Source organism: Chrysemys picta, chromosome 4 (assembly GCF_011386835.1).
Source record: "Chrysemys picta bellii isolate R12L10 chromosome 4, ASM1138683v2, whole genome shotgun sequence".
NCBI lineage: Eukaryota > Metazoa > Chordata > Testudines > Emydidae > Chrysemys > Chrysemys picta.
The window spans coordinates 110,245,881-110,271,027 of record NC_088794.1 but is presented as its reverse complement, the minus strand read 5'-3'; the positions used below and the strand labels follow the sequence as shown (position 1 = coordinate 110,271,027).

The window sequence follows — 25,147 nt, the reverse complement described above, 5'->3', positions numbered from 1 at the left end:
TTGATTTTAAAAGGTTTTTGGGAGGCCACCAGGTTCCTCCTGCATGGAACAGCTTGCAGGCTCAGATCCCACAAAGACTTACACATAGTTAACTTTACACAGTGTGAACAACCCCACTCAAGTCAACGGGAATGTCACTGAACATAAGCAAGTTAACATTAACAAGAAACAAAATTAATTCATTTAATAGGACTATCAAGTTGTGTAACACAACGAATTACCACCTGATTTCTTTATTGCAAGCTTTGTTCTTATCTTCTCTCCCCCTCCCCAACCTTTTGTCCATTTATTATCCTCACATGTGTCATCTCTGAACATGGGTCTATGTGGACTAGCTTGCAAGACTGGGACATAAATTCAGGTGGGGGGCAGGGAAGAGGTAAGATACCTGGCAACTCAGAAAGGCATATACATAGCTTGATGGTTCTGTTAAATTAGTTTTTAGTTTTGTTTAACTATTAACTCAAATTTTGTTAACATTGAGTGACTTCAATGGGTCTATGCCTGGGTATATGGGTCCACCTGTGCAAAGCAACTTCCAGAATCGGATCCCGCAAAGACTTACACAATGCGTAACCTTCTGCACTGTGGGTAGCCCACTGGGGCTAAATGGAACTATAGCAGGGTGAAATCCTGGCCCTATTGAACTCAGTGACAAAACTTTCATTAACTTCAATGGGGCCTGGATTTCACTCTGTGAGTAGTCCCACTTAGCTCCATTGGGCCAACCATAAGTCACTGTAGAGCCACTGATTTCAGTGATGCTATGGCACTTTACATCAGCTGAGGATCTGGCCCAGTAACATCAATGGGACTACTCACAGTATGTAAAGTTAAGCATGTGCACAAACTTTCAAGGATCAGAGCCTTAGCTTATAAATGCTTTGGAGTAGGCACCATGGGCCTCATTCTCCTTTCATTAATCATTACTAAATCAGGTGTAACTCTATTTAAAAATCAACAGAGCTACACCACTGTAAGACTGGTGAAAGTAAGATTACTTCCATTTTTAGTGCACTAGCTCGATCAAAGCTAGTGCATGTATCTCTTCAGAACTGGAAATTACACTTCCAGCCTGAAGTGTAGACATCTGCAAAGAAAACGATTGTGCCCTGTGTCTTTCCTTGATTTCACGAAGCATCTAGCACACTTTTGGGTGCTCACAAATAATACATAACACTCATTTTATTGTTAATTAATTAATTAATAATAATGAGAATTTTTTTAATGGGAGCTAATTTGATTTAACAGAAACTTGAAATAAACTTTATAGAAGATAGAAATCCAATAGCAAAGTCTTTTTTAGTACAGCAGATCTTGAACTTATTGATACCTCCATCTAAAACTCTTCACCCCTGGACTCTTGAGCTGAAATACTATTTATGTCACAAGCGAAAATGAGTAAGGTGATGTGACTCTATCCCCTTGCAGACTCGCGTTACAAAGCCATCAAACACTTCAATAGCTTTGGTAGTTTCTGTTTAGCAGAGGCCAAGGATTTGAATAGCAGGGATGCTACAGCTCAGGTCTGAGGTTCATGAAAAAAATTGCCCATCATCTCCCATCTCTAGACAGGGCTACAGATGTTGAGAAACTAAGTTAGGGCTCAGTCCTGCAAAGGAATGAGCACTCTGACCTCAGTGTAGCAAAGTACTTAAGCCTCAGGGCTGGAACTTGAGGTGCTGGGGCTGCTGTCATACCCCCTCGCTTGAAGTGGCTTTCATCATATAGAGGGTCTACAGTTTGGTTCAATGACTCTCAGCACCCCGACTACACAATTTGTTCCAGCACCCCTGAGAACATCTGTCTAAGATACTTATGTGGCCCCCACTGAGCACCCCACAATCTTTTAATGTGTGTATTTAGCCCAACAACCCCGCTGTGCAGTAGAGAAGTACTATTGCCTCCATTTTACATATGGGGAACTGAGGTACAGAGACCCAGGGGTATGTTTACCCTTCAAGCTGGGGGTCTGATTCTCAGTTTGAGGAGACATAGCTGCACTAGCTCAAGTTACTGTGCTAAAACTAGAGTGTAGCCATAGAGATGCGTGGGGCCAGCTGCCCTGAGCATGTGCCTACAATTACATGGGTATGCACTTGGGGTAGCTAGCCCCTCTCACCACCATGGCTACACTCTACTATGCTAGGGACTAGCATCCTAACCACTAGGCCATCCTTCCTCTCCAAGTTGTCCTTTTTACATTGAAGAGACTACTCACGGGCTTAAAATTAAGCATACAGTAGAACCTCAGAGTTACAAACACCTCGGGAATGTAGGTTGTTCATAACTCTGAAATGTTCGTAACTGAACAAAACGTTATGGTTGTTCTTTCAAAAGTTTACAACTGAACATTGACTTAATACAGCTTTGAAACTTTACTATACAGAAGAAAAATGTTGTTTTTAATAATTTTAATTAAAATGAAACAAGCACAAACATAGTTTCCTTACCTTGTCAAATCATTTTTTAAAAAAACTTTCCCTTTATTTTTTCAGTAGTTTATGTTTAACACAGTACTATGCTGTATTTGGGTTTTTTTATTTTTGTTTTTGTCTCTGCTGCTGCCTGAGTGTGTACTTCTAGTTCCAAATGAGGTGTGTGGTTGACTGGTCAGTTTGCAACTCTGAAGTTCTTCTGTATGTTTAAATGCTTTGCTGGATTATGGCAAGAGCCTTGCAGAATCAAGATCTTAATCCCTAAAATTTAGATTGAAAAACAGCACAAGCATATTTTTCATCTTTATAAAATTAGTATCAGCATCGCTATTAGCACTGGCATACAATGTAAACGATGCCCATAAGCCTGCAAAGTTACTCACCTACAGAAATGTTTTCAGGGTCACTGCTTAAATGATGCCTTGCTGATCATGGTGTCCAAAGTAAAGAAAAAGAAAAACAGTACATCTTACTTGAAGTCACTATGTTTAGCAGAGAATTATAGAACAAATGGAAATGAGAGCATGCAATATCCACGCCTTGGCAAGACTGAGGTGATGGAAGCAAACCAATACAGTTTTGCCATCTGGAAAGTGATCTTAGGACATTTATGGTATTTTGACACTCAGTCCAAACTCTTTAGGAATGATGACATTGGATAAAGAACTATGTTTAGTCATATACTTAAAGGTATGACCTAAAGGTGGAAAGTTAAATAGAAAGAAAAAGATGTTTCCAGGTGTTTAAAAAAATGCAGGATGAAACAGAGTATAAAGCTCAAGACAGGCCCAACACCCAACTCCGGTTGCACTGTCATTCTCTAGTGGGTTTCAAACATCTGCATTACTTTGAGTGAGATTTCATGAATAATTTATAATAGAATAAAGAATTTAAGAAATGTTGGGGTTTTTTTAATTTAATACCTCAGAGTAATTACATGGCTTCATATCAATTAGTGAGGTGCATTTTGGGAGAAAACATCACTGATTTTATGAACCTTTTGGGAGTTTCTTTTTTTTTTAAAAAAGAAAAAATTATCATTTCAGCTTGATATTATTTTAGTATTTACCACTCTGTATTGTCTTAGATGTCATCTTGGCAAAGGGCTCCTAAACAACTGCCACTTTTAGCACTGCTGCCAAAAGGCCCCCTTTCACAATAAAGCATGCTGTGCTTTGGCAGGAAATCAATAAAGTGAAAATCTGTTCTCATCATCCATACATTTACCATCACAATCAACAATCAAAGGCAAGACCTGGGTTCTTTATCCACAGGCTCCAGCCTCCCAATTTTCTGCTATGAAAGGCAGCATAAATTAGAACCCTTGGTTCCTGTTAGCTGGGCTTAATGGGTATGATTTATGAACCATTAAATGAGGTTATGTAAATTGATCCTTAGCAGAATGCTAGCACACAGGTGACAGGTGCAGTACATTCGAATGATGAGTCCACAAGGGTTCTGCACAAATCAGATTTCAGTGACATTCAGTTTTAGGAAGGAGAAATATGTTGTCAACAAGGAAGTGATTTAAATAGTGCCCTGGGTTTGTCAGCAATTATGCTTTTCTTCTTAATTGCTGCAAACTATATAAATTCTAATAGAAATAAATTAGTGATTTACCAGCTAATGACAAGGGGTACAGACAAGAATGGCTTAAATATTTTTAAAAGCATTTGACTACTGAGGCCATATTCTGTGATGATTTCACTTATGCTGTTAAAGATAACAAATCCTTTAAATACACAACATAAACTTTGACATGAGATAAGTAAAATTGTTTTCACTGCTATGTTAAAGAAAAGGTTTACGTAAAAGAGGCAGGCATTCTTAAAATGATCAGATCACCTATTGGCACAGTAATGAGAATGATTTTGCTCTATTTTTTTGGTGATCATAACCTTTCCCAAAATCCATTACCTTATATAAGGCATTGCAAGATCTTTTTACTGATAATAAAAATGATCAAATCTAATGATCTGATGTTTGACTCATTTCCCCCCCCCTCATTGCTACCAAAAGGGATCATTAGAATATGGTTGCCTTCTGACAAAGTTTTCTAATGTGAAAAACAGGTTTTCTATTGTAATGCATTGTTCTTTGAAGCCATGACTACTGTGTCTATTTTCACTATATTGGTCTGGGTGGGAGGATAGCTGGGAGACTAGACATATTTGAGTGATATTTAAGTTCCAGCTTTCTCAAGCCTAGCCAATAAAATATGCTAAAGAGTGGCCTGATGCACCTCTTTTTAATGAAAGTTTGTATCATGCAGTGGTAGGAAAATAGGAAATACCACATTCAAGACTGCATGTGACTCAATGCTGTAAGTATTCCTGGGCTAATGGTCAAATAGCTGTACTGGATGCTCCAAGGGGAGCAGGATAAAAGACCAACCTGGAAGTACAATCAAAGTTCTGGGAACAGTAGTGTCTTTACCTGTGGAAGGGAGACACAGAACAGGAAAGGGAAAAAGGGTTCTAGGGAGACAGAGAATAATGCTAGAAAGCTAGGAATTCAAGTAAGGATTTTTATGTAAGCTAAACAAACCTGAGATATTTCTATTCTGCTTTCTTTCTTTTTGACAACCAGCTCATTGGCTCTGTATTTCCTGTTTTTGCAAAACTCAGTGAGGTTTCTTCAAGCAACAGGCATCAGTTGCTAATTGAATTAGCCTCTCCTATTGTATTTTAATTCAATGGAGATTCCCTTCAAGGTTCAGCTGCTTACTCGTGGCATTGTTCTGCTCAGTGCTCACATATAGCTCACTGCAATACTTCCCCCTTCACAGAAGCTGTCACTTTCATTTTGTGAAGAGGATCAACAGGAGTGAGTCCAGAGTGAGTATTGCTGTTGGTGGTAATGCATGCAAATTAAAGGGCTAGCAAGATTCAAATATGGAAAGTTCAGAAAAAGTTGTTGGAGTTTGTTGGACTTATGCAGTGATCGGGTACAGGTTTTACACAGGTGCTAAGGAATATTTGCCTATTTATCAATATTATATTAAAATACTCCACTTACAGAATGTTGCTGTTGCAAAGTGAAGCACTCAAAAGTTGTGAAATGCCAGGACTAAAATTGTCTGAGAAACCTTAATTCAGCCCCCTCGTGTGTATTAATTATGATACCGTCTTTAATTACATGTCACATACTATTTTTTTTTCCACTGGCCCCTGTCTCACTGAGTGCATAGGAGGTATGATACTTAGTGAATGGGTAGCTATTCAATATTTCTTTTTAACCTCATCATTCAGTGGGTGGCCCCAGGCATTGTTTATTATATGCATAGGTGCTGGAACTAGGGATACTGGGGGTGCAGCAGCACCCCCTGGCTTGAAGTGGTTTCCATCATATACAGGATTTACAGTTTGGTTCCATGGCTTTCAGTACTCCCACTACACAAATTGTTCCGGCACCCCTGACTCTATGTCATCCAAACTATGCACTGAATACAGGATTATTTAAATTCTTCATGGGCTTTTCTATGGTGCTATCATCATGGTATCTTAATTCTTTACAAGCATTCCTGAATTTATCTTCAGAACACCTCTGGGCGGTGAGGTGGTATTATTATTCCCATTTTACAGATGGGGAATTGAGATGCAGAGATTAAAGCCACCACTGTCAGAAATGTCAACTCATTTTGGGTGTTCAAATTGAAAAATCTAGGGCCTGATTACTGGTACCTAGCATTTTCTAGCACTTTACATGTTCAAAGCAAAGCTCACACTGACCTCAGTTGCAGATATGGATGTTCAGCACTTCTGCAAATCATACCCTGCTACATGCCTCAAATAGAGTACCCAGAAAATGAGGAACACAGTGGCAAACTGTGAAAACGTTGGTTTATGTGACTTGCCCAGCATCACATAAGAACTCTGTGGTAGAGGCAGGGATACAATCCAGTTCCCCAAGGCAGCATTCAACTGCCTTCACCACGAGACTGTCCTTTTCCTGTTACTGCAGTGCTCTGCCTCATTTACTACACACCTTCCAACTTCTGCAACAAAAGAGGCAGGGGTCCTACAGACAACAGCCTAATTTACAATAGCACCCTGATGCATCCCCAGAGCAGGCCCACCCTGTGCACTGAAGAAGCTAGGGGTCTTGTGGAAAAAATAGTACGCAATAATGTAATTAAAGACTATATCATAATGTATACACACAAGGGAGACAAATTAAGTTTACTCAGACAACCTTAATTCTGGCATTTCCAACTTTTAATTTAACTACCTTGAAGTTCTTTTAACATTTTTTTTAGTATAATTTTGTAGGCTTTTAAAAAAAAAATTTAAAACCAAACATTTTATCATGTGGAACCACAATGACGGCTCCACATATATGAGTCATTAGCAGGACTGGATTCTTTATCCACAGCATACTGCTTTACCACTTGAGTTAACTGAGTGATGGGAAGCAGTAGAAGTCTGCTTTTTTCTAAGTGGACCTGTCACAAGAGAGCGACAGAGACACACACTTTGCCAGTGGGTTTCACAGCTATTTGCTAGCAACACATGAATGCTGAGACTTGGGAATAATGGATTCGGTTACAGGTTCTGTAGGAGAGTGGCTATAGATCCTTCCACCACTGTCCTCCTCAGCCTCTCCCTGTCCCCTTCTGCTCCTATCCCACAACCTCCCCTTCTGCTATTGTCTGGTTCTTATCCCTGTCACCCCACAGCCCCAGCTCCTGTCCCTCTCTCTTCTCCTGCCCTTGTCCTCAGCTCTAGCCCATATCTCCCCCTTCCCACACCCCTTTCTGTTCCTATCCCTTCACCCCTCTCCTGTTTTGTGCCTTACTCTGCTCCTGCATCTGTTCCCTCACCCTGGCTGGTTCCTGTTCCTAACCCCACTACTTCCCAAGCTCCTATCACCTCCCCCCCATGCTCCTGTTTATGTCCCACTGGCCTTCATCTGTCCCCTCATCCCCCAATTCCTTACCCCTCTGCATTTGGGTCAGGTAACTTGAACTTCCTCCTTCGGCTTCATTCTGCCTGGGTGGGCCAGCAGGGGGAGCACTGAGACAGACTCACTGCTCTTAGTTCCAGTGCCTGGTACCACAGTAGTCGCCCTATATGTGGGAGGTGTAATTGCAGGAAAGTCCTGTTCATCCCTTACCGCCCTCTATGTTCAGGTGCTCTTTGAGGATGGTGCAGGCAGAGTCCACTCCACACATAGGAGTTATGAGGGTATGCAGTATGCTCAATACAGGTGGAATCTTCACTAAATTTATCTGCCAACGCTTATCAAACCTCTACTGAGCATGTGCAAACTGAGATTTTTTCAGAGGCTTATCACTTGTTTTCACCGTGATGGTAACAGGGTGACCTTCCTGCCAAATTTCAACTCCTTTTCAAAGCATGGAGCAATTATTTGTAATATGGCAAAACAATGTATTTTCCCCTAACCTTGTTCTGAGAAACAGCTGAATCATCTTAGCTGTAGCTTCCCCCACCCCAAAATCAGCACTATATATTCTCCACTATATATAAGTGCACTTGAGTAGTGAATTATTTGGACTTTAGTAAAGACTGAATATCTTTTGAGAAGAGAAAATAGATGGAAACAAGAAATGGAAGCAAAGAACTGAAAGCACAAGAACAGAAAAGGAAGAGAAATAAAATAGGATCTGTATGATTCAGGAACAGCTTTTTTTTTAAAAATCCTTTTAAAAAACAGAAATACTGAGATTGCACATATAAGGTGCTGGACCATAACAAAATACCAAATTTAATATAGGACTACCTCACTAGTTGTAATATTCCTTATTACTATAGGAAATACTCTGAATACTATACTTCAAATACTGAGGTTATTTTACTGTAAATAATTTGTCTATTTTAGGCAGCTGGCAAATTTTTAAGACCCACTACTCTAGTAATTGGGTTAAATATGGAAAAATGAGGGCAGAATGTTGCCCACTGTATGTATATAGTATTTCAAGAAAGTAACCAAAGCTAAATAATTGGTGCTCTTATGAAATGTAATCCTTTGTTATATGTTTTGGAGCTTGGGCTCCATCTACTTGGTTCTGAGCTGGGGTACCATCCCCTGGACAGCAGACCTCAGGCTTTAAGAAAGAGAAACGGATCTACTGGAAGCGGAGGATATTCTCCAGGAAAAGAAATCTGGATACAGATTGACAAATGTGTAGTGCCTTCACTTAAACACTCTGCACACCCTGGGCGCATATGCACTGGAATTTCAGAGCCCTTTTCCCATCATTAGTCTGGTACAGCTCCACTGGTGATAACAGTGGAGGAAATACAACTGTAGAGCAGTGCTTTTAATGTCATGTCTGCTACCAGTGGATCTCCATCAATGAAACGCTGTGGCCTTATTATACAAGAGGTCAAACTAGATGATCATAATGGTCCCTTCTGGCCTTAAAACATATGAATCAGTGCTAGACAAGTAGTGAGAAAAGTGCTTGTGGAGACAGGGCAGGTTTTAGTCCCCTGAGAAAATCTCATAGGCAAATCAGAGTACATTGCCTACACTAATGGGAGTTATGCTTACAAAAAACAAAAATGCACACAAAAAGCCACACAAATGGGCAGTAAAAAGACAGAAGGTGGACAATCCACTCTGAGTAGACTTATTACAGAGGTGCTGGTTATGGCTCCATAGTTAAGTTGGGTTGTTTTGCATTTAAGGCAGGGATTTATTATTTATGAAAAACAGTGTATTCTCTTCACAATTATTGCTCTTACTCTGACTACAGAATGAATTTTCTGAGAATTTACAAGTAAACTTGTTAGTTTACAAAATAATATTAATTTTAAAATGGGCCCCTTAAAAAGTTTAACATCCTGTGTCAGACCTTTAATTAATCTATAATGATCTCAGTAACAAAATAACAGACTCTTCAGAGTTCCCATATATTAAAACTCACTGAAATCTTGTGCATAGTTTATATCTGAAAAGAAAAATATAATTAATGGTCATTTTTTGCCATTAGTCTTCATAACTGAAAGCTTTGTATTCAGCAATGGCTAAAAAATACTTCAGAGAATGTCATAACTGCCCTCTTTCAAAATGGCTACCATCTCCCATTGTTCTCAATGATTCTGAGGCCATAAGCTGCCCTTAGCAAAGATGGCCACTGCTTCCATTCACTGGCACCTCATGTTACTTCTCTATACTTCTTGAGTGTACAGACAGCACCATCTTCCCAGTAAGCAGTTTGACTTCACTCCCATTGGAAACATTTTGACAGAGGGCAATTCTTTGTGGAATTCTCTACTGTGGAACATTTTTCTTCAGCCCCAACCAGTGGGGTAGCTAGGAACGGAAATTTGGGTTGGCCTCAGCTCATGGTGGACAGGCAATGACAACAGAGCTTGCCTGGACCCCTTTCTGGATCTGGAAACTTGGGTCCCATTTCCTAGCCCAGCTGCCCAGTCCCCATCACCTCTTGTGTAGTGCACTGTTCTCCACACCACAGTGGCCCTTGTTCCGTCCCGCCTGTTCAGGCACCTGTGTTCTCCCTAATAGTGCGCCTCCTCCCTCCCTGTTGGGTTGGTGGTGGGATGTTACTGATGATCTATAACAGCCAGGGGGAGGAGAAGATGCTCTTGGGAGAAGAGGCTCTCTGTCTCCTTGCCCAGCCCCTGAAGCAATATGCCACTATCACTGTTGTTACAGGGGAGGGAATGGGGTTCACAAAGGCTCCAATTTGGTTGGGCTTGTATGAGGCCTATTCTGGCCCCTATGGATAATATGAAAAAAGACCACTAATCAAATATTTATTTTCAAAAATTATCTGTTGCAACAGATATATTCAACTCGGGAGGCAGATAGGAAGAGAAACTGGGTATGTGGTTGTGTTTGTGCAGGGGAATGTGGAGGGCAGGGTGAGAAAACTGGAGTGCCACAAACAAACAACCAGAGCATACTGATGAACCTGGCCCTAAAAGTTAAAATTAAAATAATGCTTTAAAGGTTGATATTTCATATCTTCCAATCATTAGAAATATAACATGGTAACTGATACAACCTGGCCCTATCCCCCTTCGGGGCTGTCACCAGTATTTTTTAAGTTGATCCAAACACTGGATTTGCTTCTGTGCCAGTTGGTGCTGGGCTGAGTCTAATTATGGTACTTATTTCTGGATCTCCAGGGCATGCTTCTGGGATGAGATCTCTTGTATGAGCCCTTCTCTGGGATGTGGGACCCCATAGATTAGCCACCCCAGACCCTGGAACCAATGCCTCAACCCTCCCCATCCTAGCTGCTTACAAATGCTTCCCCAGAGTTGCACCTAGCTGTGGGTATTCTGACTTCTAGTTTAACCCCTTCAGGGAGAATGCAACAGGAAAGCAAGAAATAGACTCAGGAAAGGAATTTCTTAACCACAGTCAATTTACTCTTAAAAAACACTAGACAGTTACAGTTCATTGCAAAACAACAAAAGTCCTGAAATGTCCCCTGCCCATGTCTGTTCACATTCTGACTCCAAGCTCTTGTCAGTGTTTCATACTCAGCAGAATCCCTCCTGCCCTCTCTCACTCCAGCCTGGTTATCTTACATGTAGCAATATATAGCTTCCCTCAAAGAAGCATCCCCTCTTAAATACAGTCTCTCTCTCTTTGACCATGTGGTCAGGCTGAGAAGCTGCAGACCCACTAGTTGATAGTCTTAGATTGCTCTGTAATGACTTCTCAGTCATAGTCATCAAACTAGGTGACAAAAACTTTCCAAGGTGGTTGTCTGGAATAAATCATAAAACACCCTTGCCTTGGGTAAGGTTAGACATGAATACAGCACAGACCACAAAATGCATGTCCTAATCCAAAATGAAGGTTACAATACAAAATGGAGTTCACAATTTGACTCAGACATATTCCACTTCCATAGTAACATTGTCTGAGGGGTATTTTGTTTAGTGTTCATGTAAAACATTTTAAATAAATGCTTAAAAAAGACAATGAAATTTCCAGACAAAAACTGTTAATAGAATGAAGGTTGAGAGTAAATATCAGTAATTTTGGGTAAAATACATTACAAAGATAGTGTACTTCTTTCAAAGAACAAGCATTATAAGACCAGGAAATTTATAGCTTATCCTTTAAGCTATAATATATCCTTTAAGCTTTAAGATAAAAAGTATAGCTTTATAGCTTATCCTTTAAGTTATCCTTAAAAGAACTCCAAATATGTTAAGATACCGAAATGCACAATTAGAACCCCCCAAACAACCATAACTCTGCTTCTATATTGAACCCATGTGGGAAAAAACCTTGTGTCTTTAAAAGTTATTGTAATCTAATCTGGATCCCAAAAACTAAAATCCCTTCATAAACATAGCAAATTCGCGGATGACACTAAGCTGGGGGGAGAGATAGATAAACTGGAGGGTAGGGATAGGGTCCAGAGTGACCTAGACAAACTGGAGGAGTGGGCTAAAAGAAATCTAATGAGATTCAACAAGGACAAGTACAGAGTCCTGCACTTCGGATGGAAGAATTCCAGGCACTGCTACAGGCTGGGGACCGACAGGCTAAGCAGCAGTTCTGCAGAAAATGACCTGGGGATTACAGTGGACGAGAAGCTGGATATGAGTCAACAGTGTGCCCTTGTTGTCAAGAAGGCTAATGGCATATTGGACTGCATTAGTAGGAGTATTGCCAGCAGACTGAGGGAAGTGATTATTCCCCTCTATTCAGCACTGGTGAGGCCACATCTGGAGTATTACATCCAGTTTTGGGCCCCCTACTAAGAAAGGATGTGGACAAATTGGAGGGAGTCCTGAAGAGGGCAACAAAAATAATTAGGGGCTTGGGGCACATGACTTATGAGGAGAGGCCGGGGGAACTGGGCTTATTTAGTCTTCAGAAGAGAAGAGTGAGAGGGAATTTGATAGCAGCCTTCAACTATCTGAAGGGAGGTTCCAAAGAGGATGGAGCTAGGCTGTTCTCAGTGGTGGCAGATGATAGAACAAGGAGCAATAGTCTCAAGTTGCAGTGGGGGAAGTCTAGGTTGGATATTAGGAAAACTTTTTCACTAGGAGGGTGGTGAAGCACTGGAATGAGTTACCTAGGGAAGTGGTGGAATCTCCATCCTTAGAGGTTTTTAAGGCCCATCTTGACAAAGCCCTGGCTGGGATGATTTAGTTGGGGTTAGTCCTCCTTTGAGCAGGGGGTTGGACTAGTTGACCTCCTGAAGTCTCTTCCAACCCTAATCTTCTATGAGTCTATATGATTATTAGATAGTGTCACTACAGGGTAGAATTCAGAATGTTCAATTTGTATTCACAACCTTAACACCAGTTAAACTGAAAACCTCAGTCACAAACATTGACTGACTTGTAGATGGTAGGGCCCATAGCCATGGATAAGGAACCTGAGAGACCACTGAGTCTCTAGAGGTAGGTGCCACAGCCTCCCCTATATGTAAACTGTTGTCTAACATTTCCCACCCCACTCAAAGATCCAGGTTCCCAGGAAGGGCAAGTAAAGGACAATGCTGGCAGTTTTATGTTGGCCAGGGAACTCTTATGCTGTGAGTATTCCAGGCGGCTGCAGGGCAACAGAGGATCAGGCCTATTGTCTCAAGCAGCATTAACTTTGACTTTTCTTGAGGACTTGGCTGTATTCAGAGCAGGGAGAGGTTAACTCCTTTCTTGCTCCTCCATGTCACCTCTGGCCCTGTCCTCTTTTTCCAAACAATTCATGAAAGAATGTGGATTTTTTATTATGGGCTTGTGCCAGGAAGCCTCTACTACCAAGTATAGGGAGTGAATACTATTGATTTCAATTAGACTATTCACAGAAATAATTATGGGGCAACTTTCGGTAGTAAACAGCACACCTCAGGGTAAGGGTTTGCATGTTTAGCGCTTAGCAGCCAGCACTTGCCATTCTTCTTTGCTTCAGTGAAGACCACAAAAGGCTGGATTCTGTGATTTGACCTGGCCTTCTGTGCCACTTAGTAGGTGGCGTGGGGCCAGAAACTGTCTGCAACTGGCCAACTGAAAATTCTCGTGTTGGAAGGAAATGAATGTGCCAGTTGTAGGTCCTGTGACTCCCGCCTCAATGTAAAGGCTGTGTTGGGTGTGGGGGAGGGAGCATGTCCAACTCCAGTCTGCTGCACCTATGCTCCACTGGCACAGGGTTTACTAAGGACTCTACATTACTGATGCAAGTTAGAACTACTAGGAAGCAGAGCTCAGATGCAGGAGAATCACTCCCAAGCTCTTTCCCTGCTCCCCACTCCCAACAAGGCAAGGGCAATAGCTGCTTTTTTTAAGTCATAGAAATGTAGCAGAGGTCATCTAGTCCATCCTCCTACTCTGAGATAGGACCAAGTATACCGAGACCATCCGTGACAGGTACTTGTCCAATTTGTTCTTAAAAACTTCCACTGACAGGATTCCACAGCCACCCTTGGAAGCCTATTCCACTACTTAACTATCCTTAGTTAGAAAGAATTTCCTAATATCTAACCTAAATCTCCTTTGCTGTAGCTTAAGGGCATCACTGCTTGTCATGTTCCTTTCAAATATGCTTCCAATGCATCTGAATGGATTCCAACCCTTATCTAAAATTCACTCTGACTTGTGTTTTATGAGTTAGGTAACAAGTTCAGAGAAGAGTGGAAGAGAATGTAAAGGTGAAAATCAGAATTTTATTGAAACATTTATTGATTGACACAGAGGAGGTGTTGGTAAAATAGCTTTTTCCTCTGTAGTTTCTGTTTTATCTGCTTCAACTATTCTCCATTTCTGAACAAATCTAACATTAAACCATTTGTTTTCTCACTCGTCTGTGCTTAATTTCTTTCTTCATCCATTACTGGCCTTATGACTAAATGCTTATCTTTATATTGCCCATAATATGGGCCTGATTTTCTTCTACTTATACAAGTGTCACATCAGTTTAACTCTATTGATTTTTATAGAATTACTCCCGATTTACACCAGTCTAGTAAAAGAATCAGGCCCTATGCTCCACCATTTTCTGTAATTTACACTGCCAATTGTTTTTGTGATAAGTTTGCGAGAATCTGTAATATGCACAATACAGAAACAAATGCTTCATGTACAGCTCTTATAATACAAGGTAATGGCCTCAATTGGCAGAACAAAGTTGTTCAGTAAGAAAATAATTTCCACCTAGTGGATTTCTAGAAAACTACCGTTATAATGGATTTCTCCTCGATCCAAAACTTTGATTTCTACCTACAATAAGACATACAGCCTGGTCTTAAATTGAGGGTTCTCACTCATCATGGACCATATTCAGTCCTGCAGTAAGGGAGTCCAAATATACTATCTACACATGTTACAGGTAGATTGGAATAACTAATTTTAAATTGTTGTGGCTTGGGGATTTATCAGAACATTATTTTTATTTGATGCAAACTAAGTTTCCTTTGATTTTTCATGGTGAACTGATCTAATTTCCAATTTGCTTTAACATGTTAAAAGGATGTTTATGCACTAGACTAGTTCATGACCATCATAGCTACATGGGCAAAGGCTCTCTATAGGTTAGCTTGTACTTAAATTGATTTGCCATCAATTCTACATCATAATTCTACATCATATGGCACTGTGGTCCAGTGGAATCCAAACGGAATCAAATATTTGGTGTGTTTTCTGCCTGATATAGAACTCACTATTTAGTTTAATATGAAGTTATTTATGAATAACTTAATGCAATGTTCCACTGGTTGCCTTTAGCACCAGTCTGCTGGAGTTGACTGGAAAATATTGGAAATGATTTTTTCCTTTGCAATTTTATATAAATGTTTTGGGCTAATTAATTTAATAGAGCTATACTGATTTAAAACAGCTAACAATCTGACCTTTTTTCTCTTTTGAGCAATTTTATGGAACATGAGAATTAAGAAATAAGTTGTAAATGTATGACAGGAGTACATTTCTGTAATATGCAATTAACGTTATATACCATTCATGTTGAGTCTTGGGGTATGTATTGGTTGAAAGATGTCTGTGATTGGTTGAACTGACTGAAGAAGGGTTTTGAGGGAGTTGCCTTTTGCTAGCTACGGGAAAAATGCTTCTCAAATTTGATCCAAACTTCAGACTTTGTAAAGACAAACGTTCCCCAAACCCAATATCAGTAGAAATGTTTAGCAATATTAAAATATTTGTAGGACACCGGACAGTCTTTTGCAATAGTTGGAGCACAAATATTGCAGCACTGAGAACCTGAAAGTGAAGGTGATGATAAATAAAAAATAGAAAAAAAATAATCAGTGAAGTGGTTTTCATTTCTAATAGTTAAGCTGAGTGGAATGTAAAAAGTAAACACACATTGTAAGTAATGAAAAATATCATAGATTTCTGAAATTCTTTCATTTTCAGTAATCTAAAGTAGGTACTAGTAATATAGATAAAGAAATTATTTTTTTCCTCCCACCATTTTGCACTGTATAGTCACCCCTGAGCAAAGTGATTATCAAAAGGGGGTGCAAAACTGCCATTTTGATTTAGCAACATTTTAAATCCCTAGATGCAAATAACTACATGAGCTGCAATGCAGTAGAAAATCAGGCCCATGATTTTTAAGTTAACAGTATCCCTGTAAACATTGCCAATGGATATGTTCAATATACTGACTTATTTCATTAACTTGCTCACTCCAATTAAATGCAGACATGTTAATCTCTTAATATTGAAGATACAATTGAACATTTATTGCTAACAATCTTGAGCTAGCTAGCTACTCTACAAATGTGTGTCTAATATAAAACCTGATTACATACTCCAATAGGAGTTTTGCATCTATCAAACTTCAGAAACCTTGTTGTAAAAATAATTTTGCATTCCGTGGCACAACACACTTATCTTAAACTGGTGTAAATGGCAATCAGAATCAGGCCAGTTGTCTGTACAAAATAAACTTTGGTTAACTAGGATTGCCCTGTAATTGGGAAAAAATGTGACTGGTTCCTTTTGTGTGTGTTGTCATACTATGACATTAAAATTAAATTACATATCAATGAATAAGGTAATTACTATAGAATAGTTTTATTTGGTAATAGAGTTTTCCCTAGCTTTTTCCCTTTACATTTGTTATCATGAGGTATAACTTTTAAATAATTAATCAAGTTGCAGTCTAGTTAGCTTAAGTAAAATGAGTTACATACGTGTAAAATTGGGTGAGATAAAAATGCACCCTCAAGTACCCTGGCTGAGACTTCCGAATGGTCTGCCAAGCCAGCCAGCCAGCCTTCCCCAACCTGAATGTGGTCCCATTAAAGCCTAATGATCTATAAATCTGGTTGGGATTCTCTTCAGAGTGCTCTAAAAGGCTATACAGCCTGATTCTGCTCTCATCTACATCGGTAAAAAACAGCAGTCACTCCAGTGAGGCCAGGGGAGCTAAACTGGTTTAAGTGAAAGGAGAATCAGACCCCTATATCACAGGCTGACTTATGACCCTTTGCTGCCCTATGAGGATTGCAGCCCATAAAATATTCTTTTCAAAACCTTCCAGCTTAAACCTTAACACTTTTATTCCAATGCCATATGGTTGGACATAGTTCTGGTCATCACATGATTATAGCATTCCCATTTCTAATAATAAATATTACGTTTTCATTGCAGGTTAGCAGCAGAACTCTGCTTCCATGGTATAACAGGAATATGTTTACTTAGGCCAGTGGATTTCCATAAATCTGGTTTATGGCAGACAGAATTAGATTCTGATATCCGTTATATATGCCTTATAAAAGTCATGACATATGCAATCGAACATGCCATACAAATATGACAAAAGCCACTACAAGAAAAAAATGAGTCTAAAGGGATAGGACTCTGACTTTCCCTTAAAATGCTTCCAAAACTTTAAGGCCTTCTCTGGAAAGGAGAAATGGAAGAAAACAAAGTTTATTGATAAATTATTTATAATTCCAGGGCATTTAGAACGTTAAAAAGAGGAATTTAAACTCAGCAATATAGAACTATTTTCAGCACAGATAATTGCTACTTTTCAGAAAGGATCTGGGGGACTCAGAAGAAAATAAAAATGGCACTTTCCCACATGCCTCTGGTGAGACTCTACAATCCATCAATATTAATTAAATTCAGGTCACCTGGGAAACAGATCTGGATAGTCTACTGGAAAATGAAGGAATATGAATAAAAACAATTTAATTAATGCGAGACATTATTTGTATTACAGTAGCACCTTAGGACCCGATTAGGACTGGGGCACTACTTCCTAGCCAATGTTCAGACAGATAGGTAGACAAAGTCCTTGCAGACAACATATGAAGGGGTGGGGAGAGCAACAGACCAGTATGTATATACAAATAATTAAGTATAAATTAGAACTGGCTGGAAAATGTTTTGTCCCCAAACAAAATGCTGCTGAAAGTCAACAGGCTTTTCTCATGTAAATTTTTCTTCAAATGTTTTCAGGTTTTCATACAAAAACACCTCACACCCATTTTTTCCCCCAAGTTTTGATCAAAGTTTCTCTCCTCATTTGCGAAAGACAATCCCTCACCCCCCAAAAAAAATTATTGAGAAGGTATGCTTTTGTGGGTGCTATACATTATCACTGAGCCCACATCCTAAATTATACCTCTTGCCCTATTAAAGAATGGATTCATAAAACAGCAGCAAAACTGCAGTACAAATAGAGAATCTCCAAGAACCAGGCAAGAGGAAAGCTAGTCATAATGCTAGCTCTTTACTTTGGAAACTCAGTTCTTCATCTTGTCACTGATCAGATTCAAGTACTTCATATTTACAGCTTAAAAGCCCAAAATGGATTAATTTATCATAGCATAACATCATGACATTAGTACCTGGGTTCATGCTTAAGGGCTATAAGCTTTATGCTCTTTGAAGTAAGTAAAGGAAGCTTTTATTTTTAAATTTCTACCTACTCACTGCAATATATCACACAATCAGTTTTAATATATTTAGGGTTAAGTGCACTCTTGTAATTTAGAATTAAATGATTTTTATTAAGCACTTTTACTGAATATCTACATGGTGTACAACTCCACTGATTAAGGAACATAGTGACTGGTAAAACAGCAGCCCCCATGAATTAGGAAAGCATTGGAGAAATGCATTTTGTCTATGGCTTAGGGTACATGCAATATTTCAAAGTATCTGAATTTCTGTAAAAAAAAAAGGGGGGGGGGAGGGGTTCCATAAGAAAACATTAGAAAGACATAAAATATAAGAAAACTGATGCCTGCATTACATTGTCTTTTAACAGGCTAAAGGCATCTCCCTATATTGAGGGGAAGCCCAATTAAAATCCAGAAGGGATGAAACTTCTGAAGCAAAAGGTTATGAAATATTGTTTGTTCTGTGGTGCTGAAATTTTAAATGAAAATCCAGCTAGAAAGTGTCCAGTGTGGAATCAGAACCAGCATATCATTAGTGCCCTACATTTTGTAGGGAGGTATGTGGGGAAAAAAAATTAAATGAGAAAGGAGTGGTCAAGTGATCTGACCATGGGACCAGGAATAAGGAACTCCCAAATTCTAGTCTGAGCACTGACACTGACTTCCTCTGTGGTCTTGGACCAGTAATTTACACCTGTAGCTCTCATTAACTTTAATGGTAGCATAGAGTGCACTGCCCCTCTGCAAATCAGGCTACTAAACTCATTACTGCAGTTTCCCTATCTATAAAATGAGGATAATACTTGCTTCCTTATTTACCTCACAGAGCTGTTGTGAAGATTAATTAGATAATGACAACAAAACGCTTTGAACATGAAAAGTGCTAAGAATTGTTAGATTGAGACTATTCTTTACTGCTGTCACAAATAATAATAAAGAGCTGTGTAAGGAAAGTAGAGGTGGGAAATAAAAGGCAATAATGGCTGCTTTTATTTGCGCATAGGATAGTGAATAATCTTTGCAAGAAGAAGCCAATCTTGTGAAAAAAGCTATCTTCAGTAATGGTGCTAAGGTTATTGACAGGTCTGGCTATAAGTGCAGGTTCCATTAGATACATCAGCCTCAATGTATTCGTGGCAGATCTCACTGATGATTGCCCTCCTGCAGAGGTAGAGATAAGACAAACTATGATTGAAGGAAAAATGTAAACAGTTAAGAGAGAAATAGAAGTTAACCACCATTCTCTCACCAGGGCAAAGAATAAGGACTGTCGCACCTGCAAAGCAATAATAATGTCAAATGTTGCAGTAGATATGTGATTGTAGTGCAAATACTGTTTAGAGCTGAAGGATTTATAGTTGAAGGATTTATATTGTTTAGTATTTTTCATATGTATATTCAGTGAAGTGCACTTCCTTAGTCTGAGCCAGTGCACACTACTGGCAGACCGAAGGAGTTTCACATGAGCTCTGTGGCAATTTGAGTTAGTTTATGCTTTCTGCAGGTCTCTGGTAAAAGTCTCTGAACAAGTGTTGACCCTCTTTATTTCAGGGCTCTGATAAGAAGTGTATGTGCTGCAATTTTCTAGTTTAGTTTATGCTGTGCCCGTCACTCTAACAATATGTATTACATAATACAGCATAACAGATTTCTGTTCTGTACTGAGAAAGAAGTTGAATGATGTTTTCAGAAATTGAAGTAATAATGAAATGCTTTCTATTCCACAGTAAGCAGGGTGGAGGTTAAGCAGCAACCACTTAAGGTAAATAATTTTTAAATCTACAGGACCACATAATGTGCATCCAAGAGTTTCAAAAGAATTAGCTAAGGAGCTTTTTTAGATCACTGAGATTGAAACTGTGGAAGTTCCAGAGAACTGGGGAAAAAAAACAATGTTGTGCCATATTTTAAACAAGTAAACGAGGTGACCAAAGCAATTATAGGCTGACATCAATCCTGGACAAAGCCATAGAAAGACTGATATGGCATGGCAAAGAATTACAGGATGGAAGCATAATTCATTCCAGTCAACAGGGTTTTATGGAAAATAAGTCTTGTCAAGCATACCTAATTTCGTTTTCAATGAGATAAGAAGTTTGGTGATAAAGCTAACCGTGTAGATGTAATATTCTTATAAAACTCTAAGGGTATGTCTACACTACAAGAGTAGTTCGATTTTACTTAAATCGAATTTTTGGAATCGATATTGCAAAGTCGAACGTGTGTGTCCACACTAAGGACAGTAATTCGACTTTGTGAGTCCACACTAACGGGGAAAGCGTCGACATTGGAAGTGGTGCACTGTGGGCAGCTATCCCAGAGTTCCCACAGTCCCCGCTGCCCATTGGAATTCTGGGTGGAGCCGCAAATGCCTTCTGGGTAAAAAAAATGTGTCGAGGGTGCTTTTGGGTAACTGTCGTCATCCGTCCATCACTCCCGCCCTCCCTCCCTGAAAGCGCCGGCGGGATATCAGTTCGCGCACTTTTCTAGTCAGTGACAGCGCGGACGCCACAGCAGTGCGAGCATGGAGCACGCTGCGACCATCGCTGCAGTTGTGGCCGCTCTCAACGCCTCGCAGCTTATCATCCACCTTTCCCTGAGGCAGATGCAGATAAGTCAGGCGAGGAGGCTACGGCACCGCGGTGAGGGCCTGAAGTCTGAGAGTAGCACAGACCTCTCAGAAAGCACGGGACCCAGCGCCGAGGACATCATGGTGGCAATGGGTCATGTTGATGCCGTGGAACGGCGATTCTGGGCCCGGGAAACAAGCACTGAGTGGTGGGACCGCATAGTGCTGCAGGTCTGTGATGAATCCCAGTGGCTGCGAAACTTTTGCATGCGGAAGGGAACTTTCCTTGAACTTTGTGAGTTGCTGTCCCCTGCCCTGAAGCGCAATGACACCCGGATGCGAGCAGCCCTGACTGTCCAGAAGCGAGTGGCCAAAGCCCTCTGGAAGCTTGCAACGCCAGACAGCTACCGGTCAGTCGCGAACCACTTTGGCGTGGGCAAATCTACTGTGGGGGTTGTTGTGATGCAAGTAGCCAAGGCAATCGTTGATGTACTGCTGCCAAAGGTAGTGACCCTGGGAAACGTGGAGGCGATCATAGATGGCTTCGCAGCGATGGGATTCCCAAACTGCGGTGGGGCCATAGATGGAACTCACATCCCTATCCTGGCACCGGACCACCAGGCCAGCCAGTACATTAACAGAAAGGGCTACTTTTCCATGGTGCTGCAAGCACTGGTGGACCACAGGGGACGTTTTACCAACATCTACGTCGGATGGCCGGGCAAGGTTCATGACGCTCGTGTTTTCAGGAACTCTGGTCTGTTTAGACGGCTGCAGCAAGGTATTTACTTCCCGGACCACAAAATAACTGTTGGGGATGTGGAGATGCCTATAGTCATCCTCGGGGACCCAGCCTACCCGCTAATGCCCTGGCTCATGAAGCCCTATACTGGCGCCCTGGACAGTGAAAAAGAACTCTTCAACTACCGGCTGAGCAAGTGCAGAATGGTGGTGGAGTGTGCTTTTGGCTGTCTCAAGGGGAGATGGAGAAGCTTACTGACTCGCTGTGATCTCAGCGAAACCAATATCCCCATTGTTATAGCAGCTTGCTGTGTGCTCCACAATCTCTGTGAGAACAAGGGGGAGACCTTTATGGCGGGGTGGGAGGTTGAGGCAAATAGCCTGGCTTCTGATTACGCACAGCCAGACAGCCGGGCGATTAGAAGAGACCAGCGGGATGCGCTGTGCATCCGGGATGCTTTGAAAGCTAGGTTCCTGAGTGAGCAGGGTAACCTGTGACTTTTAAGTTTGTGTACAGAGAAGCTGAACCTGCCCCCGTTTCTTTACCCAGTTAATGTTGACTATCCTCTCCAGTTACATACCCCCTTCACCCCCTTCCAACACACGTTTAGAAATAAAATCACTTCTACTTTGTTAATGAACACCGTTCTCTTTATTACTGTTTTCGCGGGAATGTTTTAAAACTGGGACGCAGACTGTGGTGGGGAGCGGGTGTAGTGTAGTGACGCAAATGAAGCTTCTAAACTCAAGGATTGACAGGCTCCGCTGTGGTGGGCTGGTTGTTTCAACGGAGCCTGTCACCCCTCCTGATCAGGACTGTGTGTATGGGGGGGCTATGTGACTTTGTGGCGGGGGAGGACGGTTACAGATCACCTGCTGCGTGGCTCTGTGATCCTGCATAAGGACCGCCGCTTAAGATCTGTAACTGCCCTCCCCCGCCACAAAGTCACAGAGCAACCCACCCCCCACCACATAACATGAAAACAACCTCCCAGACTGACCAGGGTAACTAGTCACTGCACTGTGTATCTGCCCTGCTGCTGTACCTGCCCCCGCCTATGTACCCTGCCAAAGGTGACTGTCCTGTCCAATTACCAACCCCCTTTCCCCTCCTCCTCCAAAAGAACATGATGGAAACAGTAATTAACAGAAACGTATTTTTTATTATCAACTACACATGGAACTGGGAGGTGAAACTTGGACGGGGGCTTGTGTCAGGCGGGAAGGAAAGAACTTGTTAAATTTTGGGGAATGAGAGCCTTCTACTACTAGAGCTCTCTGCAGGGGTGGAGTGAGAGTTAGCACGGACTCTGCCGCCCCTCCTTCTTTGGACTTTGGGTGAGGTATGGGACTTGGTGGTGGGGGAGGGCGGTTAGAGATAGACTGCAGCGGGGCTCTGTCCTCCTGCCTCCGTTCCTGCAGAACATCCACAAGGCGCCGGAGCATGTCCGTTTGCTCCCTCAGTAGTCCAAGCAGCGTTTGAGTCGCCTGCTGGTCTTCCTGCCGCCACCTCTCCTCCCGATCCATGTTTGCTTGGTGCATTTGGGACAAGTTCTCCCGCCACTGGGTCTGCTGTGCTGCCTGGGCTCGGGAGCAGGCCATAAGCTCCGAGAACATGTCCTCCCGTGTCCTCTTCTTCCTACGCCTAATCTGCGCTAGCCTCTGGGAGTGTGATGCCAGGCTAGGTTGTGAGACAGTCGCAGATGTGGCTGTGGGAATGGGAAAAAGGGAGTGAATTCCTCAGAAAGATAAATGTAGTTGTGAACAAAGAACATAGTCTTTCTCTGTGAACAAGACCATGCACAGCACCTATCACATGCGCACTCAGCACAAGGGCGAATTCTCGGCCTTCGCATTCAGTGCCTGGGGTCTTGCACAGCACATTTGAGAAGCGGGGCAGGACAACGGAATTTCTGTTGCAGGCAGACATGGTAAGCCGTAGACTTGTGGCAGCTTAAAACTTTAATATTAGCAATGGCCTCATTTCACATTGAAAGCAATGTCAGTCCCTGCTGCCAGCAATCCGGCAAGCAGGAACTCTGCCCCTGTCCCACCCCCTCGCGGCTGTCCCCGGGAACGATCCCTGTAGGCTGCCCCTCTCCCGCCTCCACCGCGTGGCTGCAAACCAGCGGTTACAGTTCTGTAAAGGAACGGGCAAGCAGTCCCAACACTAACATTCCCCTACCTAATTCAAAGCAGGTCACCATGAGCGACATCACCCTCATCAGAATCTCTGACAGCGAGAAAGAGAGAATGCTTCGGGAAAGCCTCCAAAGACCAGGGCCGTATGCCGCCCTGCTGTGCAGAGCAATGATTCCCGAGTACTTGATTGTCTCGTGGTGCTGCAACGTGTCATACTACGGAGGACCCAATAAGGCCGCTCTCCCCAGGAACCTGATGCAACGGCTTTCCAATTACCTCCAGGAGAGCTTCATTGAGATGTCCCAGGAGGATTTCTGCTCTATCCCCGGACATATAGACCGCATTTTACTCTAGCTGCACTAGAAGTGACTAAACAGTAGAGCGGCTTGGGCAGGACAGTCATGCAAAACCGGACATTGTTAGATTTTTTTTCAATAGTTGCACTGCCCAGGACTGAACCGTTAAGCGCCTAGGGCAAACTAATCATGAGAAACCCATTTTTGTTATTGTTAATATTCCTGTTCTGTTAAAAATAAATGTTTAGATGTTTACAACACTTACTGGCTGATCCTTCCCCAGATTCTGTGTCCGGGGTAACGGCTGGGGACGGTTGGTAGGGGATCTCTGTAAGGGTGATGAAGAGATCCTGGCTGTCAGGGAAATCAGCGTTGTGAGCGCTGTCGACTGCCTCGTCCTCCTCATCTCCTTCCTCATCTTCCCCGTCCGCTAACATGTCCGAGGAACCGGCCGTGGACAATATCCCATCCTCAGAGTCCACGGTCAGTGGTGGGGTAGTGGTGGCGGCCGCACCGAGGATGGAATGCAGTGCCTCGTAGAAACGGGATGTCTGGGGATGGGATCCGGAGCGTCCGTTTGCCTCTTTGGTCTTCTGGTAGCCTTGTCTCAGCTCCTTGATTTTCACGCGGCACTGCGTTGCATCCCGGCTGTATCCTCTCTCTGACATGTCTTTAGAGATCTTCTCGTAGATCTTTGCATTCCGTTTCTTGGAGCGCAGCTCGGAAAGCACGGACTCATCGCCCCACACAGCGATCAGATCCAAGACTTCCCGATCAGTCCATGCTGGGGCCCTCTTTCTATTCTGAGATTGCACGGCCATCACTGCTGGAGAGCTCTGCATCGTTGCCAGTGCTGCTGAGCTCTCCACGATGTCCAGACAGGAAATGAGATTCAAACTGGCCAGACAGGAAAAGGAATTCAAATTCAAATTTTCCCGGGGCTTTTCCTGTGTGGCTGGTCAGAGCATCCGAGCTCGTACTGCTGTCCAGAGCGTCAACAGAGTGGTGCACTGTGGGATAGCTCCCGGAGCTATTAGCGTCGATTTCCATCCACACCTAGCCTAATTCGACATGGCCATGTCGAATTTAGCGCTACTCCCCTCGTCGGGGAGGAGTACAGAAG

General features: G+C 41.9%; 1 protein-coding gene across 1 annotated transcript; it reads right to left on the bottom strand.

Annotated features, from left to right (window-relative positions):
* Positions 1-14,551: 14,551 nt before the first annotated feature.
* Positions 14,552-24,877, bottom strand: LOC135983270 (myb/SANT-like DNA-binding domain-containing protein 1). The gene is made up of 3 exons (XM_065594080.1): positions 24,290-24,877; positions 22,796-23,295; positions 14,552-14,617 (listed from the first exon to the last, which is right to left on the bottom strand). The coding sequence occupies exons 1-3, from the start codon at positions 24,864-24,866 to the stop codon at positions 14,552-14,554; spliced, it is 1,143 nt and encodes a 380-aa protein (XP_065450152.1). The 5' UTR covers positions 24,867-24,877.
* Between the last annotated feature and the right edge of the window lie 270 nt (positions 24,878-25,147).

Excerpts from the sequence above, each read along its gene's own strand:
- LOC135983270 (XM_065594080.1), bottom strand. The coding sequence starts at position 24,866 with ATGCAGAGCTCTCCAGCAGTGATGGCCGTGCAATCTCAGAATAGAAAG. Across the intron at positions 23,296-24,289 it reads ATCTGGGGAAGGATCAGCCA|CCACATCTGCGACTGTCTCA; the intron begins GTAAGTGTTGTA and ends CCATTCCCACAG. Across the intron at positions 14,618-22,795 it reads TTCCTTCCCGCCTGACACAA|GTAGAAATCAAAGTTTTGGA; the intron begins GCCCCCGTCCAA and ends GTCTTATTGTAG.